General features: G+C 40.6%; 1 protein-coding gene across 5 annotated transcripts in view; it reads right to left on the minus strand.

Annotated features, from left to right (window-relative positions):
• The window catches only part of DIP2C (disco interacting protein 2 homolog C), a 491,632-nt gene that overhangs the window by 187,536 nt on the left and 285,241 nt on the right, over positions 1 to 18,855 (minus strand). For 3 of the 5 annotated variants that reach the window (XM_026652181.2, XM_026652180.2, XM_026652179.2), the window contains exons 2-3: positions 8,368 to 8,439; positions 5,440 to 5,607 (exon numbers count right to left, since the gene is read on the minus strand). In XM_026652181.2, coding sequence (XP_026507966.1) covers positions 5,440 to 5,607; positions 8,368 to 8,439 — 240 coding nt within the window. The remainder of the gene's footprint in view (positions 1 to 5,439; positions 5,608 to 8,367; positions 8,440 to 18,855) is intronic. The other 2 variants (XM_026652183.2, XM_026652182.2) reach the window with 1 other exon arrangement.

Raw genomic sequence — 18,855 nt, forward strand, 5'->3', positions numbered from 1 at the left:
GAGGGATACGCCCTGCTCCTACTCCCCTTCCCAAGGCCCCGCTCCTACCCCCCTTCTCCAAGGCCCCGCTCTTGCCTCCCTTCCCCGCCTCCTTACCGGTCTGAGCAGCGAGGGCACTGGGGCTGCTCTTCTCCCCTCCCTCGCAAGGGCCGTCGGTGGCAGGGAGGGAGAGGAGGCGGGGCTCGACGCAGCACGCTGGGGGAAGAGGCGGGGGAGGCGGAAGCTTGGCTGCCGGCGGAGCCTGCCGTACAGCAGCAGCCGGCAGGACCAAGCTTGCTTCTGCCCCCTGCCCCCGCCAGAGAGAGCGGTAGGCGGGGGCGGAGAAGAGCGGGCTGGGTCGGGCAGGATTTTTAATGGCACGCTGCTGCCTGCCGGGGTCCGGCTCAGCCCGCTGCTGGGGTTCGGCAGTGGGCTGAGCGGGACCCCGGCAGGAAGCAGCGTGCCATTAAAAATCGGCTCGCGTGCCGTCTTTGGCACACGTGCCATAGGTTGCCGACCCCTGGTATATAAAATAGCCTCACTCTATATAGTGTAACACAGAGTACAGGATATAAAGCATCTACACACTGACACTTCTGTATGAGAAACAGGAGCTAAACCTGTACAGAATATTAAATACCATGCAACCCAGGTCTGTAGTAAACTATCTGTGACCTGTGACATGCTGTACTTGTCCTGTGACTGGAAAAGGGACTTTATTTCCACTAATTCTGTCTGACAAATTTTAGTGCACATTTTAAAAAAGGTGAATGAAATTAGCACCAGTGACTGACTTGCTTCCAAATGACTGACTATTCTCTGCTCACTGAATGTTTTTTCAAGATATGCAAAAATGTATTTTGAACAGCATTATTTTAAATACAAAGATCAGAGATCAATGCCCTATAGGTACCAAGTTACATGTAAATGTTCTTCTGTGTATTAGTGAATGGCCATGATTTTAACTCAAATGTCATCAGCTGTTAACTGCTTTTTCTATTGCATCTACTGACTTTAGCTTACAAAGCAATAGTAAGGAATATAACCTTATATAACAGCTATTTAAGAAATATATTGCAAGTTGTTAACATCATTATAAAATATATATATGGAATGCATAAAACTGGAGATAGTCTCCATGCCCTTTCCTAGCCCTCCTTAACCTCTTCTTCCTCCCTTCCAGTCTTTATTGCTTCTTGGTTTTAATTTAATTGTAGTGCTAAGTGCTGATAATGCATCCTGTGTGGTAGTAGCTGCTGTGCCCTATCAGATAGAGGGCAATTGTTTCTTTAGCTATAGCTGACAAATGTCTTTGATGTTTCTTCTATTACTTTGAGTTGACTCTATCAAAATCTTTTATTTAAAAATATTTAAAAGCTGAAGCAACTAATTTAAGAAAGACAGAAGGCATTCTTAAGCAGAGGTTGAATTTATTCTTCTAAAACTAACCTATTATATATAAAACCCTGGAAGATACAGCTGTAAGCAAACCCAACAACTTCAGGGACTGGGGGGAGTAGGGGGAAAGGCAAGTGATATTTGGAACACAGTTTAAAATATTATTTACTATTAGATCAATCTCTTTACAGAGTTTCTCTTCAGTGATTGTTGTGTTTTTAAATCAAAGCTGTGTGATGAATGCATTGTACGATGTATACACATGTTAAATGTCATGCCACCACAATTATTTGTTACATCACATATTGCTATAATACAAATAAATAGTAACTTCCCTGGAAACTATGACAGCCCATGCTAAATATTCATGTATATTCACCTACAAATGATATGCAAGAGATACTCCGGCCACTATACTCTTTGTAAGCATAGGGGTGCAGTACTCCTGATGAAACATCAACTGGACTAGGTTACCTTCCATATTTATTTCAGCTCACAGATATGATTGCAAATGGGTTCTCAATTAACATGGCAAAAGAGCAGTCATAAATTTGGTATAAATTGTAGAAATGGTGGCATGGCTCTGTGATTCTCATATGCCTTCATAAATCAAACCTGATTCAATAAACCATCAGGTTGATATAGGCCAACAATTAGGCTGTAGGAAATTAAGATTTACCAGTAAGTCACTTCGCCTTTCTGTGCCTTTGGCTATATCTAGACTATGAGCTAGTTATTCCCCTGCTTGTGTACACAATACTCGCTTTCTCTCTCATCAAGCTAGAGCAAGTTTAAATAGCAGTGTAGCCGCAGTAGTATGGGTAGTAGCAGTGGAGGAACGGCTGACCCATGCCAAGTATATACCCACTGGTTTGTACTCAGCATGGCTCAGCCATGCCTCTGGTGCCTTTATAGGTGCTACTGCAGTCACACTGTATTTATGCTTGTGCTAGCTGGATGAGAGATAGCACAAGTATGTGTATGTGAGCAGGAGAATAACACGCCTAGCTTGTAGTGTAGACATAGCCTTAGTCATATCCCTAAAATGGGAACGATGACACTAAGGTTTTTTGAAAGTCCTACCCTAAGTGAAAGTCACATGGGATTTGTGCTCCTAACACACTTAGGTGCTTTTGCAAATCCCACCCATACCCATCTTTGTAAAGGGCTTTGAGGTCAATCGATGAACATTTCCCCATAAATGTTAAATATTATTAGTGCATGTACAAGTAGCTCTGATTTATTTTAATCCCAGAATCAAGCTTTATTTAAATATCTTGCAGTCTTTCCAACCGAACCGTATGCAGTGCTATCCTTGTGCATGACAAACCAAAAGTGAAATAGACTAGTTTACTTCCATTGTCCAAGATGAGTAACGTGCACAGGTTAAACCACATTAACAGTAAATAGCAAATTTGATGTAAAAAAGTTGAATTTAATAACCCAAGCAAGGAGATGTTCCCTTTAATTTAAACAGAAAACTACTTCCACATACAGAATTGGAGGGGCTCTTATATGCAAAACTGTTTCCTAGGGCTTCTTTACAATAGACTTTTTCTTAACATTTCCTGCCATTCTATACTGGTGGCGCTCCAGTGTTCTTGTAGATCTATGGAAGGAGTGGTTGTTGCCATTATAATCACTTTGTTTCACATTTTAATTAGACAGAATAATTAAAGCACTGGTGGCTGGGCTACTCTGTTGCTGTCACAAATGGAACTACATTGAGTGCAGCAATGATAGGAAATTATGAAAAAGAGTTTAGCAGAGACACAGCATTTGATTAAGAGAGAATGAACCACCCATGTTCAAACTGTTAGCCTGAAAGCTTAATTGTTGACAACACCTTCTGTCTGTGCTGTGAATAAGCAAATTTCCTGGCAACATGATGAAAATAAATTGGGCAAAAGCACAGCTTACATGGGATGCAGGTAATTTAGTTATTTTTCTTCCTGGGAGGGCTCCTAGCACACACTCAGCTGTCCACACGTTATCATACACAGAATTGACTGATTCAGCTAATCAAAATAATCTTCAGAAAATTATTCTGAATAAAACTCTAATGTAAAAAGAAATCATTCAGCTGTTAGCAGTCAGAACCGCTCCTTGAGTAGAAGGCCTGGGCGGGAAGATCAAGGTCACCGCTCCCATTTTACAAGTGTGGGAGACTGAGGCTAAGAAATTAAGTGACTTGCATATGGTCATGGTCTAAATCAGCATGACAGAGAGGACTGCGGGGGCTGCGGGAAGCTGTGCGGGCCGAGGGATGTGCTGGCCGCCCTTCCTGCAGCCCCCATTGGCCTGGAGCGGCGAACTGCGGCCACTGGGAGCCGCGATCGGCCGAACCTGTGGACGCGGCAGGTAAACAAACCGGCCCGGCCCACCAGGGGCTTTCCCTGAACAAGCGGCGGACTGGCTTTGAGAACCAATGGCTAGATCACATTACAACTCTTCCCCTCCTATTCCCACATCTGTACCAGGCAGAAAATGCCCCCAAATGTTTTAGGGAAACTCACTGTGCTCCTTTCCTAATTTAGAAGTACAAGAAGTGTGCTATGGTTTTAATTTGCTAGCCTCAGTTTATCAAATAAGGAAAGTGGCATAATACAAAGATTCCCAAACCAGATATTCAACAGTTATAAAACAAATTTAAAATGAAAACAATCCTGTGCACAGAACATCTACACCTCTAATTGATGTTCTAGCAAATACAGCTTGAGGAAACAAGTTACGTGGTATAATTGTTTTGTTTTCCCAAGAAAAAGTGACAGCAGCCTTTTTCTGAGACTACTGAACACAACTGAAACACCCCCACTAATTTGTGAACATAAAGAGGGGCATGTTTGGACAGCATCCTTCTGCTTTCAATAGTATTATTAATAACATTTAACACTTTTAATGGTACAAAATCATTAACTCTTTTAATCCCTGCAACACCCCAGATAAGTATTATGGTGAAATTGAGGCTGAGAGAGTTGCTCAAGGCTGCAGAGAGAAAACTTGTCATAGCCTGGATTAGAACTTGTTCATAGACCAGTGCTCCGAATCAATGAGCAAAGCAAGTAGCAACTTGACATTAACGGGAAACTGATAATAAAGTGAAGATCCACAGTTGATTAGCCTTAGGCCTTAATATGGATTCTTTCTGTAGTTTTATTGTATTAATAATCATTGATCTGATAATAATATGGGAGCATTCTGTGGGAGAGACCATCTCCGTTACGGTGTGCTTGTAGTCACAAGTAGTGCAGTTGGGGGGAGCGGCAGCTACTCAGCTTCCACAACAGAATCCTGAGAGGACCTCAGGCAGGGCCTACTCCACTGCGTTTCTGGGAGTTTGGAATGCTCTCCTCATCTAGACATGTCTGTGGGGGGATGGACAAGCTCCACGGTGCACCAGAGCATAAAGGAGTTAATGAATTATCCTAGAGACAAGAGCAGAAGCCAGCCCCATCCCACATCATCTTCAGCAATTTCACGCCTGGACAGAGGACATATAAAGGAAAGAAGAAAGCTTCAATGCATGTCCTTCCTGGCCTCAGGGAAGGTAAGTGGTGAACCAACAAGCCAAGAACTAGGAATCCTAGGCTTTTTGTTGACTTACTAATGATTTGTATGTCAAACAGCAGGAAAGGGATGAATTCTGACCCCTACAGAGGGCATGTGCACTATATCTTAGACTTCTACAGCACCATCCAGAGGGCTGAGCACTGGGATTTGACTGAGTTATATACAGCAAGTCAGTGGCACAGCCAGAACTAGAAGCCCTGTCAGTCTCCTATGCTTTAACCACTTTATTGTACGAAACCCCCTCTGCAGCATCCATCTGGGAGAGGCTAGAGACACACTCGGTTCTTTTCAGTTATTTATAAGAACAGTGATTTTTTACTTCGTTCTTATTTGGACATGGCTAGTAATAGGTTTCCAAGTGTTGTCTTAGGCCATGTTGCTTTTCCATTAACAATGTTTGTGTACTTTATTGTAGGAGATGCCCAGAGGCCTTCAGGAGAGGGACGCTTATAAACAAATATTCACGTGAAAATATACATTTCTTGTGCTCACCAAAACGAAAGTAAAAGAGGGGCCGGTTTCCTGCTGTGCTGGCCGCTCGCTCTCTAGCTGCTGCTTCCCGGATGTCACAGACCCCAAAGTTGGCAGTGCGGAGCATTCTTCTTGCGGCTCCTTCACTGTGCTGCAGTCTACACCGTACCGCGGCAGCTCCATTCGCTGCTGTAACAAGTTGAAAAAAACTAATTAATTCACGTTTAGTTTTTTTACATTTGTTACAGCAACGAATGGAGCGGCTGCCCCCATGCAGTACAGCACACACACATACACACAGACACTACGGTACACTCACGGAGCCACATGATCCGTGTTCCGCTCTGCCAACATTGGTGTTAGTAATGTTAGCAAAGCAGCAGCAGGAGGACTGGATGCTGGAACAGAGGGGAACTGCCTTTTGATTTACTTTCCGTTTGGTAGGCGCAGCTGCAAAAAATGCAGATTCCCATCCCTTTCCCACGCCCTGGCTCCCACCAAAAATGTATTGTGAAATTCAATCCCTTTATTATTAATATTTCTAAAACATCCTCCCCTTATAATAGAGAGTTCTAGTACCAAACCTTATAAATGTTTGCAGTTCCCCATGAAAACAGAGTACAATAAACAAATGAGTGACGTATTGGATAATAGGACACCAATGTTCAAGAGGTCTTAACAAGCACCTACAAGAGGCAGCCCCATTTGGAGAAGATTCATCTTCCCGGGTAGGAAGCAGGGACCCTCAGCCATTCAGCTAAGTCAAGGTTGAGAGGAAAAATACCACAATACCTCTTTATCAATTTTGTTTTAAAAGCAACAAAGTGGGGAAAAACAAAACAAACAGAAAACTACAAACACAGAGGAGACCTAAGGCATAAATAATCTCAGTTTTAGCAGGAATATACTGTAATTTTACAACTGTAATGTCCTTAGTGCAACAAAATCATTCATTATAATGCTGAAACAATTTAGAGCCAAATTTCCCTGCCCACTTTTGCAAGCAAAGGGGACTCAGCTCCACTGGATCTAGATGGAGGAATGCAAAAGGAAGCAATGCCATCACTGCAGCATGGTTCCCCTCTTTCTCCAGTCACAGGAAGCCCCGCTGGGTCCACTGCAGGATTTTGGAGGAGAGGGGGAAGAGCCTCTCTCCCCTTCCAAAGGCAGAGGATATACACTGAGATTTCTGCATCTGAATAAAGCAGCACTAGGCCACCTCCTTCACTGATGACAATTTTGTGTAGGCTGCTTAACCAATGGCTAAACAACCTCTGCAAAAACCATACCAGTTGGTGAGGATCCAAAGGCGCATTAGCGAGAGAATAACTCTCTCCAGGGGACCCTCTGCCTTCACCACAGATTGCCAAACTCTAGCTCCCTGAGGAGAGAATTTGAAGGAAACTCTTCGTAGGTTCATCCCAAAGGGTTCTCTGCCTCATCTCTTTCCACATTACATGGGTGTCAGCTTTGGAGGATATAGTTTGCCCCTGAAATCGAAAGCTCTTTGGAGAACAAGCCGAGAGACAGCAGGACACAACTGACAGTGCTCAGTAAATACTACTAATAAAAATATGAATTATACCAGTTTGCAGAAGGTTTTGGGGAGGTAATGGGAGAGTGAGTAGGGGTGCATAGAGTATACAGGTTTCAGTGAAGCAGATTATGAAGTGTTGTATACACTTCAATAGTTTAGAAAAAATGCTGAATGCACAGAAGTTTACGAATCTTGTAGGATTATGGGGTATTTTGTTTGATCTGTCTAGTTTTATAGCTGTTCCCAACAGCTAGCAAATGTCAAGAGCACCCCCCAAATCATGCTGCACCTTTCTGGAGAGCTGGGATGGCAACAGCTCAGTCTGTAATGCCAAGCTTTCTTTTTTATTTTTTAGATCTTCTGAACTTTGGGGGCATAGCCAGTAAAGTCCAATGACACAAAAACAACGTCTTGCTGTAGTACGTACGTGTGAGCAGATTAAACATAAACTCTAAACTATACCTTATGGTAATTACCCAGAATTTTGTAAAGGAAGACCTGAACTATGGCCCATAAGATTAGTGTAGGTAGACACTGATGCCTGAGTGGAGCCCCACTGAGGACTCTGCACAAATACAAGAGTCTTGCATGGATCCTATTACAAGACTGGGGCCTATGTTGATGTACACAAATCCATATTTGACTTCACGATTCAGTGGCCTCACATGAAAAAAAAAAATCAATGCAGCACTGGAGACGATGATGTGAAATATTTCTTTTCTTACTTTATTTGCAATTTACATATGGAATACTCAAATTAAGAATTAAATCAATGTGTACTAAATACAGTCTGGGTGTCTGTGTATGCCTGTGGGTGAGTCTAGTTTTGATATGTATCGCATCCCTAGGGAAGCAAGGAAAGGGTTAACCCAGGTCTCTAGAAAGGACCATAGGCGCTTGCCAATATTGTAGGAATCGGGCCCGAGTTGAGCTGTGGGGGATGACTGTTTCTCTTGTCTTCTTCAAACGATACGCAGGCATGACAGACTTAGGCTGGAAATCCTGCGATGGAGCAAGCCCTAGTACTGATAAGCAGTCTGTGATAAGCCTAACTCCTTTTCCCCACTGTTTGGAGACCTTTGTTTGGCTTAAGTGTTAGAGGGTTATGACAGTTTTGTAGGGTTTTTTTTCATTCCTTGGAAAAAATAATGGCTACCTGAAGAGCCATGGCTAGTTTGATTTCCTGGCCACGTATGTCTGGGCATCCCACAGTAACAAATGTATAAAATGTAAACACATCCAGGCAGACATATATATGTTTACACAAAAGGATGATGGGAGCTCTGTATGTACAATGCATAACAAACAGGTTTGCTTCTGCCACAGATACTCCTTCCAATATACAGATTTTTATTCTGGTAGCTATCAATGGACTTGACAACTTCATACACTGCTGGCACAGCTATACATACCCGGAGGTTGTGGCAGGTATGCCCCAATTAATTTTGATCTCTTCTTTTCATATCCCTTCTGTGTGATGTCACCTGCCAAGAAAAGAAAATGAAAATCAATAAGACTTGAAAAAAGACACAGTCTAGCTGCTTAACGGAAGTACCATATGCTTCACCACCACTGCACTCTCTGTTTCTCTTGACAATTATAATGAACAAATGAAAACACAGTATGATCCTTCATTCTGGTATGATCATTCTACCCAGAAAGAACAAATTTATACCATTTTGGCAAGTAAACAGCTAGCCTTGATTTATTCCAGCAGTGGAGTCCAGAAGCACAGTGTTTCAATCTCATTTTGATATGCTGTCACACAAGGCTTTCAAAAACTACATAGGCCTTCATTAAGTTAATCAACAATGGATTATATAGAATACTTGGGCCTGTAATGGCTAGCAAAACTCATTACAGATTAGCATTTTCTGTCATTAATGAGATTTTTCTAATCAAGCATGTAGGCCACAAAAGATTTCAAAGTGCTGCTACACTGCTGCTGTAATGTAAACATTTGGCTTAGCTCCTAAGCACCACTTTAAGAAAAACAATGCAGCAAACCCACCAAACATCCACTGTCAAATAGTGTCTCTGCCTAACACTGCATAAAAAGCATCTTAAAACTTCCAGACTCAATTGTCCAAGGGGTTGAATACTCCATAAACCCACCTAATTGATATGTCTATTTACTGCATTTGCATTTTCCACAGATGACAATTTTTAAAAGATAAGGATTTAAAAGCTTTTCCACAAAGGTGTTCCCCAAAGAAATGGCAGATAAGGGGAGGCTGCAGGACAGCATATGTTTTCTGTCTAGTTAAAAGTGGAGAGGGGTCTGAACACTGAAGGCTGAATACAATTCTAGATCCATCTCTATTTACTGTTCAAAATATATAGTTAAACATAATTAAAATATTGAATTAAAGATAATTAAAATCTGCTTTTTGTCTTTTTACAAACATAGATTTATTTAATAATTTCAGTGTGGCTAATCTTCCAAGAGTTCAAAAATGAGACTGGCTTAAAAAAAATCAAAAGATTTTAAGAATAACGAATTTGGTGGGGGTGGCGCTGTTGCTTTCTATTTGATGAATCTTTGGGGTACACCTGGGCTTGTTTTAAAACTTTGCTCTGTAACCATAAGGGCTAGAAACTTACTTTATAAATAAAAATAACAACCCTGAGATTCCCACATAATCACAGGATTCCAGGAGATGAGGCTTTAAACATAATACCTAATATTGTGAGACACACGATAAAGCAGAGAGTTAGTAACTGTGACCCAGAAATCCTTTAATGCCAACTGGCAAGGAGATACAGAGGGGTTACAGGTCTCTTATGGGTCTGGTATGTATATTTTAGCTCACCAGAGTGACATGTGAGGTCTTGACTAAAAGCTTGTGTCACTCTAGGCATCAAAATAATTTGTTCTTAAAGTCTGTAGGTACTGATCACCAGCGAAGGTGAAAAACAGGTTTTCCGTTAGACAAGATACGTTTATTCATCTGTCTGTAAACTAAATATTGTTTCATGCATAATGGTTTTCATATCATCAGCCTGAACCAAATGCAAATGAAGGACTGTAAAAACTTCAGAGAGGAATTAACAGAGAGAGAGAAACTGCAGGGAAGGAAGAACCTTATCTGGAGGGGCGCTTTAAAGGTTTGTTAGATAATAATTGGAGGGGGGAGCAGAGAAGATACCCAGGCAGCTTCCACTGACGAAGTAAAAAGAGAGATTTTGCTTCATGAAAACGGGATCTCAGATGGCCCTGGTTGAAAATGCTGAAGAGAACTTTGGATGAAATAAAACTTCTTCAGACAGGAGCTAAAACCCACTTCATCTGATGAAGTGGGTTTTAGCCCACGAAAGTTTATGCCCAAATAAATGTGTTAGTCTCTAAGGTGCCACAAGGACTCCTCGTTGTTTTTGCTGATACAGACTAACACGACTACCACTCTGAAATCAGACAGGAGGTGAATCTGTTGGTCAAGTTTAGTCTGTAGAAAGCATGTTATTTTGTTTTATATGTAACCATTTGTTTCCACTATTCTTGCTCACTATTACTAGAATCTGGAATCTTTGATAATAAACTTCTCCTTGTTTTCACTATAAACCTACCTATGAACTGTGTGTTAAGCAAAGTGCTGGTCCCAAGCTAAGTGCCCTCTAAGCTGTGCGGCCAGGAGAGAGGCACCTCCCTCCCCAGCCCAGGTGCTGCTGCAGGGAGAGAGAGCTGGGGGGAGTCCTCTCTCCCCGCCGTAGCCCCGGGCAGCCTGCATCCCAAACCCCGCATCTTTAGCCCCACCCCAAAGCCTGCAACCCCAGCTGGAGCCCTCACCCCCCACCCCACCCTAACCCTCTGCCCCAGCCATGAGCCCTCTCCCATACTCCGAACCCCTCGACCCCACCCCCACCACACATCACCTCCATATTGGTGCACATAACAAAATTAATTCCACACATGCGTGGGAAAAATTAGAGGGAACATTGGTCACTACAAGCGGAATCTTACAAGCTGCCGTGATCTGTTCCTTTGGGACAGCAGGCCTGGTCATTCTGTGAGTATTCACTGAATAAGGGGCTGGATGCTGCAGGGAACACTTTGAGGATATGAGGTTGGAGTATGCCTGTTGCTACCTAAACAGAGAGAAGGAGGCCTGGAAGGTAGTGCTTGTGTTGCCAGAGGCTGGTGGATTCAGGAAGCTGATCCATTGTAGGCACAGGTAAGGATGCCTCATACGGGCAGGTGGTGGTGAGATGCCACCTGGGATCCCTGGGAAGTGTCACAGTAACAGTATCACTGGAATTGTGAGTTTATCAGGTTGATAGCCCTGAAGAATGTAGCCCACAAAACAGGCAAACCAGGAACAACAGCAAGTGTACATTTCTCCACAGTGCTCCCCTCATATACTCAACCATAAGTTGGAGGAACGACGATAATTGCTTAAGATAATTTAAACTCTAGCCATTCCACTATGACTGGGTGCTAACCAACACCAGCTGTATGGATACAGCTTTTGGGACTTGCTCTGAGACCATTAAACTCATTTTGCACAGACCAAACAGCCATCAGATGGTAACAGTTGTCATTAGATGAAAGGTACTTTCTTAGGAAGAAGAACAGGAGTACTTGTGGCACCTTAGAGGTGCCACAAGTACTCCTGTTCTTTTTGCGGATACAGACTAACACGGCTGCTACTCTGAAACCTTTCTTAGGAAGGGTTCCAATCAGTGACCTAGAGGCAAAAGTCTCCATCTCCTATTACCAACACTCTGAGCCATCCTCTCTCCCCCAAAAAACAAAACAAGACAAAATGTTTAGATGTGGGCTAGACTATCTTCTTATAGCATAAAGGTATCATCTAGTTGGGGGAGGGATAGCTCAGTGGTTTGAGCATTGGCCTGCTAAATCCAGGATTGTGAGTTCAATCCTTAAGGGGACCACTTAGGGATATGGGGCAAAAATCAGTACTTGGTCCTGCTAGTGAAGGCAGGGGGCTGGACTCAATGACCCTTTGGGGTCCCTTCCAGTTCTATGAGATAGGTATATCTCCATAATTTAAAAACAAAACTTTAAAAAAATCCCCATGAAGTTAATATTTCTGGTTTACATTGAGACTAGTCAGAAATGTGCATTCGGCACAGTAATCATCAGCCTCTCACAGACTAGTCAAAGAAACCTACTGTGTATATTGCTGCAATAAAATGGTTTGGCTTTAACATTTATTTAGATTTACTAAAGTATAGAATATGAACCAATTTTCTTTTTGAAACTGATGAAAACAGATTAGCTTGTGTTTATGATATTTATTAATATTGAATCCTTAAGCATTCCAGACTTCTCTCTCTCTCAATCTGAGTGCGTATTTCTTTTCACTTTGTTTATTATTTTATCACTCCTTTTATGGTAGCACACACAGACCCTAATCAGAATCGGAACTCCACTTTGTTAGGTGCAGTACAGTTAGCTTGTAATTTCATTTTAAAGAAGAAACTGCAGACAACAGGTTAGTTAAAATACTGATTCGTCTTCTACACATATGGTACATATACATACATATTGGTATTGCAGGCTTCACATGCTGGACATTGTTCCTGTAGTCTTTCCAACAGTACAGCTTTCTTATGCCACTTACTGTACCTATACTGGCCCTTACCTCAGACAGGCTTTAAAAAAATACTTATATAATTTCTACTGTCACAGAACAAAAGTCTGAAAACATTTGTATTTGCAGAATAAATTAGTAAAAGAAATAAAGAAGACAAATAGTCTCTTTGATGCCAAAATCAGAAAGAAAAACATCAGCTGTTATCCACTGGCCATCACATGTTTTCTTTCACACTTTTTCTTGTACTTTTCCCCTTAGACTCACACTTCTGAAATACACTAAAGAGAAGAAAATATTTTGGGTTGAAGAAGACCAGTGAAAAAAACAAAACAATTTTTTTTGTGGTGGGAATACAAAAGTCTTTGGAGCCCTGCAATTAATAGCAAGATTCTACTTTACACCAATCATTAATTTTTGATAATAATGAGCACACAGAAAATCATCATTGCCCTGGCAACCAAATCTCAAAAATATGTGAAAGCGAAAAACAAAAACGTTAACTATGCACTGTAGATATCAGTATTATAGCTATGAAGTGGATGGAAGTCAGATGTGCCATATGGTGTGGGGCTGTGGGCAGAAACAATTTATCAGGATTAAATTTTAATATTGTTTAAGGTAGACGGACTTCAGAACATAAACACTAACTGACCAACCATTAATTTTATGAATGAAACTGGTCAAAAGCTAACTGAACTCTCACTGTGCTTTTATCACAACTCTTACTTATTTTTTCAACTCAAAATTAATTACTGCATGTCATGTACATAATACCCCTTAGCTGGTAGTTGGGCTCACCTAGCCCATGATCTTTTCCCATAATAAGATAGAGAAACTGAATCTCATCACCTGGAAAACATCAGCTGGACTACGTTTTCTTTCAAAAAAGAATATGAGTACTATGTTGTCCTCCCTTTTTTTAAATTAACTCCTTTCATCTTAAAGGATCAGTGACATAAAAGGCATGTCAGAACTTTGACCTACCAACTGTGCATATAGCATGCTCACACAAACCCAATTCCCAGTGGGACCAGGATTTCACGCACCATGTGTCTTTGCTCCTTTCAGTGAGCTGGCACTATAAGGAAATTACTTATTTGTTATGTGAGTGCTTCAGAAAGCAACATTCCTAAAGATTTCAACCTCCTGCATATGTGCATGAATAAACCAAAGCAAGACAGTGAACAAAATCACACTGGAAATGGCAGAGAACCAGAGACTTGGATTTGTTTATGCTGCCTCACCCAAGAATACAGCTGGTCAAAGGACTAGAAAAAAGTTTAGTGAAAAAAAAATCATTGAAATACTCTTATAGTTCTTTTTTGGTCAAAGTTTGAAATTGACAAAAACAAAAATGGATGAAAAATTGAATTTGGAAAATGCTGACCAATTCTGCCCAGGAATAGTTCTGGTGTTAATATTCTGAAATGATCTATTGGGGCCATTCCAGACAGAGTGGAAAAATTGCTAGTTGTGGGATCAAAGGGACAGTATAAATGAAATGTAATCACTGTTTCAAAGGCGAGTGTGTGATTCAGTAGGATGGGTCACAGGATGGGGAATCTGGAGACCTGTGCTCCATTCACTGTCTGGTCCTGGCCAATTTACTTAACTTTTCTGTGCCGTACATTTCCTTATCTTTCAAAATGGGGGGTGCTAATGCTAACCTACTTTGACATCTATGGATAAAATGTAATCTGAGTGCTAAATATTATTATTACTATATTTATTATTATTATCCTATTACTATCTGGTGAGGTTTAAGTTTGGTGAAGTTTAAGTTAATTTTAAGTTCATTTGACAGTATCCTAAAGTGACCTTTTATTTTTTCTCGTTTGAATTCCACCCTACATACTCCTCAGAGATTTACATTTATGTCTTCTCCTTCCTCCATCAATTTTGCTTTTCTGTCCCTTAACAATGATCACTGGGGGGTCCAATTCAGAGATGGCATATAAGTTAAATGTCAGTAAGCAGGTGTCAGTAGGCATCAGGGAATTTTAAGGGTACCTAGGCTAATCCATGAAGATTGATGTTGTAAATTATATGCTGAGGAGTTGGAAGAAAAGCATGTCTAAGTTAAAGTAGCTCCCATCAACTCACTCCTTCTAGCCGCTTGGCAAGTAAGGTGCACCAGCTTACAGGTCACATTTGTGTTTGACCACAGAAGTGCATTTTCCACTTTCGTTTTCACTCAAAGTATCTAAACAGCATCTCCCCCCTCCCCCCAATGCACTTAAAAGTTTAAGTTTTAACCTAGCCAGTGAATCAGAAATGTTAGTGCCATGGAAGCATGGCTGCCAGTGCTTAGCTCAAAGGAAGTGGAGCGTTTCAGGGTAAAGTAGATATCTCTGTATACAAAGTCTTGTTTCACGCTGCAATATCGGTTGGCTGATCGCAACCACAAACATGCTGTGAATACAGATTTAGGGATTTTTAGCACGATATGTTAGGCAAACCTATGTAGATAAAGGATAACAATATTACACAGAAAACAGCCAAATGTCTCCATCTTACTATGTAAACAATAAAACCAAATTTCCTGTGTGCCCATACTACTCCTCATAGACTCAATATGACAGAGGCAGAAATTTACAGATGAGATTATTATGTAGAAACTACAATGTACATGACACTGGCAGTAGCTCATATTTTCACGCTAAGGTAGACACTGTTGAGTTTTCTGACTCATACACTAAAAAGAAGGTCCAAAATTAACACGGGTGCCTAAAGTTAGACTCCTAAATCCACACTTAGGCACTTTAAATCAGTGGCTTGACTTTCAGAGGTGCTAAATAACCACAGATCCCACAGACTTCCATGAGGGTGGTGGGGAGCTGACCACCTCTGATAATCACCCCCATGAGCACAGCAAGTTTCAGCGCTGTGAAGTGCCAGTATAGACAGTGCACCAGCGCTGGGAGCCAGTGCTGGTAGCTATGCCCCTCGTGGTGGTGGTTTTTTTAGAGCGCTTTAGTGTTGCCAGTGCAGTCTAGCCCTAACTCTAGACATTCAAAGATTGAACATTTTGGCCCTACAGTCAAATCATGCAGGCAACGACGTCAACCACAAAAGACTTCAATAGGAGCAAGATTGGGCCCATGTGTGTCTGAGCCAGTCTTAATGTAACACAGATATTATACTCGTCTATATTAAATTAATGCCTTCAATAAAGTAAGCCATCTTATGCACAGACTTGGTCTTTTAGCATTTGTTCTTTAGACTAACAGTTCTACTGTTGATCTCTCTTCATTCACAGTTGAAGTAACCAATCCTAAGAGTATTAACCTACTTGTCACTAGCACTGATGTTTTAAAGAGGTACATCCAGGGATACTTTATTTTAAAAACATCTACTTCTCCTGGGCTTCAGAAAAATATTTGAATATTTCAGAAACAAACCAAAAAACCCATGTACACCAGTGCTAAATTCTGTCCAGTCTTAGCCTGCACAGCACAAGAGATGTAAACCAAAGTACTAAAAGTAAGGAACAAATAAAACCTTCCTTAGAACACTGAACACCCAATGTAAAATTCAGTGACCTCAAAACCAGACTGAAGTTGCTGTTTCTCACTGGACATGCATACTACAAAATGAAGTTTTGGAGACTGGCATTTCAACTGAGTTTACGGCACTTGTGAACAATCTCAGAAGAGGAAATAATGAAACCAATAGTTTCTCTTGAATCCAGGTACTAAGCAGTCAGGGCCGGCTCCAGGCACCAGCTAAAGAAGCAGGTGCTTGGGGCGGCCAATATCAAAGGGCGGCACATCCGGGTCTTCGGCAATTCAGCGGCGGGTCCCTCACTCCCTCTCGGAGCGAAGGACCTGCTGCCAAATTGCCGCCGAAGATTGGAGCAGCACAATTGTGCTGCCGCGGCTTTTTTTTTTTGCCGCCTGGGGCGGCAGAAAACCTGGAGCCGGCCCTGTAAGCAGCAGAGTCCATGCGTAAGTGTCTTAACTTTCTCCACATTTATTATGTGCTCTAAAGATTCAATTTTCAGTATGACTTGTTTACTGCTGATGACTCAAGTTCAGTATCAGCATCTTGGCAAGAGGGATTTGAATGAAACAAAGCTCCTCATAAAGTGAACTGTGACTCATTTACTTCTCCCACTCATGATGCAGACAGTCTCTCTGTCAGGTCTTCCAAAAATATGTGAAGAGACAAAGGATTTTGTTTTGGATGGAGAAAGTAAAAATGTACTCACATAAATCAGGTTTATTTAATAGCTTAATCTACATTAATGAACTAAAAATATATAACTGAGGAACATAGCTTTCTTTTCTTGTATTATCTATTTAACCTCATTTGTGGTTTAGAAAGCTAATCAAAAACATTATTGGAAGAAAACTGCTAAACTAAACTGTTCAGAAAACTTAATTAGATTTAAATACGATCATTACAAACAATTCAGTAAATTACAATATTGCTCAAGGGCCTTCATGGAAAATAGATTATAGCTCAAAGGTTTCAGTGATAATTTTATCCACATTTTGCTGTCCCTTACACACACACACACGATTATAGTTCAAAGGCTTCAGTGATAATTTTATCCACATTTTGCTCACACACACACACACACACACACACACACATACACACACACACACACACACACACACACATTTTGTTCTTCTAAGTTACATACAAAGAATTAAATTGCTGTATTTCAGTGATAGGTGAAGAGGAGTGTTCCTTTAATATTTGTAGATTGTAATATGTTTTAAGGTTTACAAAAGGTGCTTCATAAACCAACCAAAAAAAAAATCTTTGAACAGGTGACACTACTGATGGATTATATTATCCAAACAAACAATATTTTATCTAACAAATAAAAGAAGTTGCTTGGGATTTTAAAATTATTTCTGCTCCTTCTTAATGAACTTTTTGTTACTCATTTAAAAATAACAATTTAATGTCTGTTTTACATATATAACATTTTTGTTTTACGTACAGTTTTATATATTTTTAAAGCAGCTAAGTCAATCATTAATCTTTTTAGGCAGAAAAGAACTCCTAGTATATTCTTTTTCTCTCCACCCTGAACCACAAAAGCCTTTATGATCAGTTTTCCTACTTACCTTCTGGACTCAAAGATTTCTGCACATTTTTTCAAAATCCAAAATATGCCTGGATCTCATAAAAAGTAGCCTAATTTAGGCCAGTGAAAACAAAAAACTCCATGGAATTCCATATCCCTGACTCAAGTTTTCTCATATTCTGACAATCTTCCTGCAAGTAGAAATTGGCATGGTCAGGGCTGGAAGCCAGCACCTATGGACGTTTTGCTAAAGATGTAAATGCTTTAAGGAAAGAGAAGTGTGTGGTCTACAGGCTTTTCAGAGCTCCCCAAGAATGGAATATTTGTGAAGCACTGCTTTTATGGCCGGGATTACTGTAAAGTAAACAGAGACGAGTTTAATGGTGAAGGTTTCCATTCTCAGTGTTAAAGTTTATTTCATTATTTAAAGCTTTAACGAACACTTGATGTAATGAAAGCAATCATTGCCATTTTTGGAATTTTATGGCCATTAGGACCCTTCATAATGTTGTTTTCCTTCCTTTATAAGGCTTATGGGACTCCCTGGAAGTGTATATCCACTCTGCAGCTGCTGGAAGCTCATCTTTCATCTCTCCACTAGTTTTTCTGTTGCCCAATGGGCATTTGCCATTTCTAGTTATGCTCTCTCTGTCACTAGCATATACACAGTGCGGCAGTCACGTCCTGATAAAGATAACAATAAAATGTAATTCTGAAAAATATGTATACAAAAAAGGTAAAAATAGTCTTTATAATGTTATCTAATAGACGTGCTTTAAATTTCAAATTAGAAAATTCTCCCTAAAGCAAGACACTATACCAATAATTCTACTTAGTATTATTTAATATTTAATTTACATGCTAGTCAGACATCTCAATTAGGATTAGGATAGCAACGTGCTAGGTGATCTGCTAAACAGGTATGTGATTTTCCCCAACCCCTCCAAAAACCTACTGAAAAAATACTGTGAGTAGTGGGGAAAGGGAAAATGCTGGTTTTATGAAACAAAACAGAAACACATTTGACTCACTTTGTAAGCATGTTTATACCTCAAACCAAAAAAAACAACCAAAAAACAAAAATAAAAAAACCCCCGCATTCATGTTGTTCAAAGTGAAAAGCTTGTAATACTGTAAGTAAAATCAAGAATGAAGTTGCCAGTTTACCATCTACCTAAGCATACTGTGTCTACCCTTGAACACACGTTTAACTATTAGCTTTTTCAGCATTTCGCCTGTTACAAAATTTGGACCAAATCAATCTAAATATGCTAAAAACATGCTTGGCTGATGCTGAG

Source organism: Terrapene carolina, unplaced genomic scaffold (genome assembly GCF_002925995.2).
Source record: "Terrapene carolina triunguis isolate 2854851 unplaced genomic scaffold, T_m_triunguis-2.0 Scaffold111, whole genome shotgun sequence".
NCBI lineage: Eukaryota > Metazoa > Chordata > Testudines > Emydidae > Terrapene > Terrapene triunguis.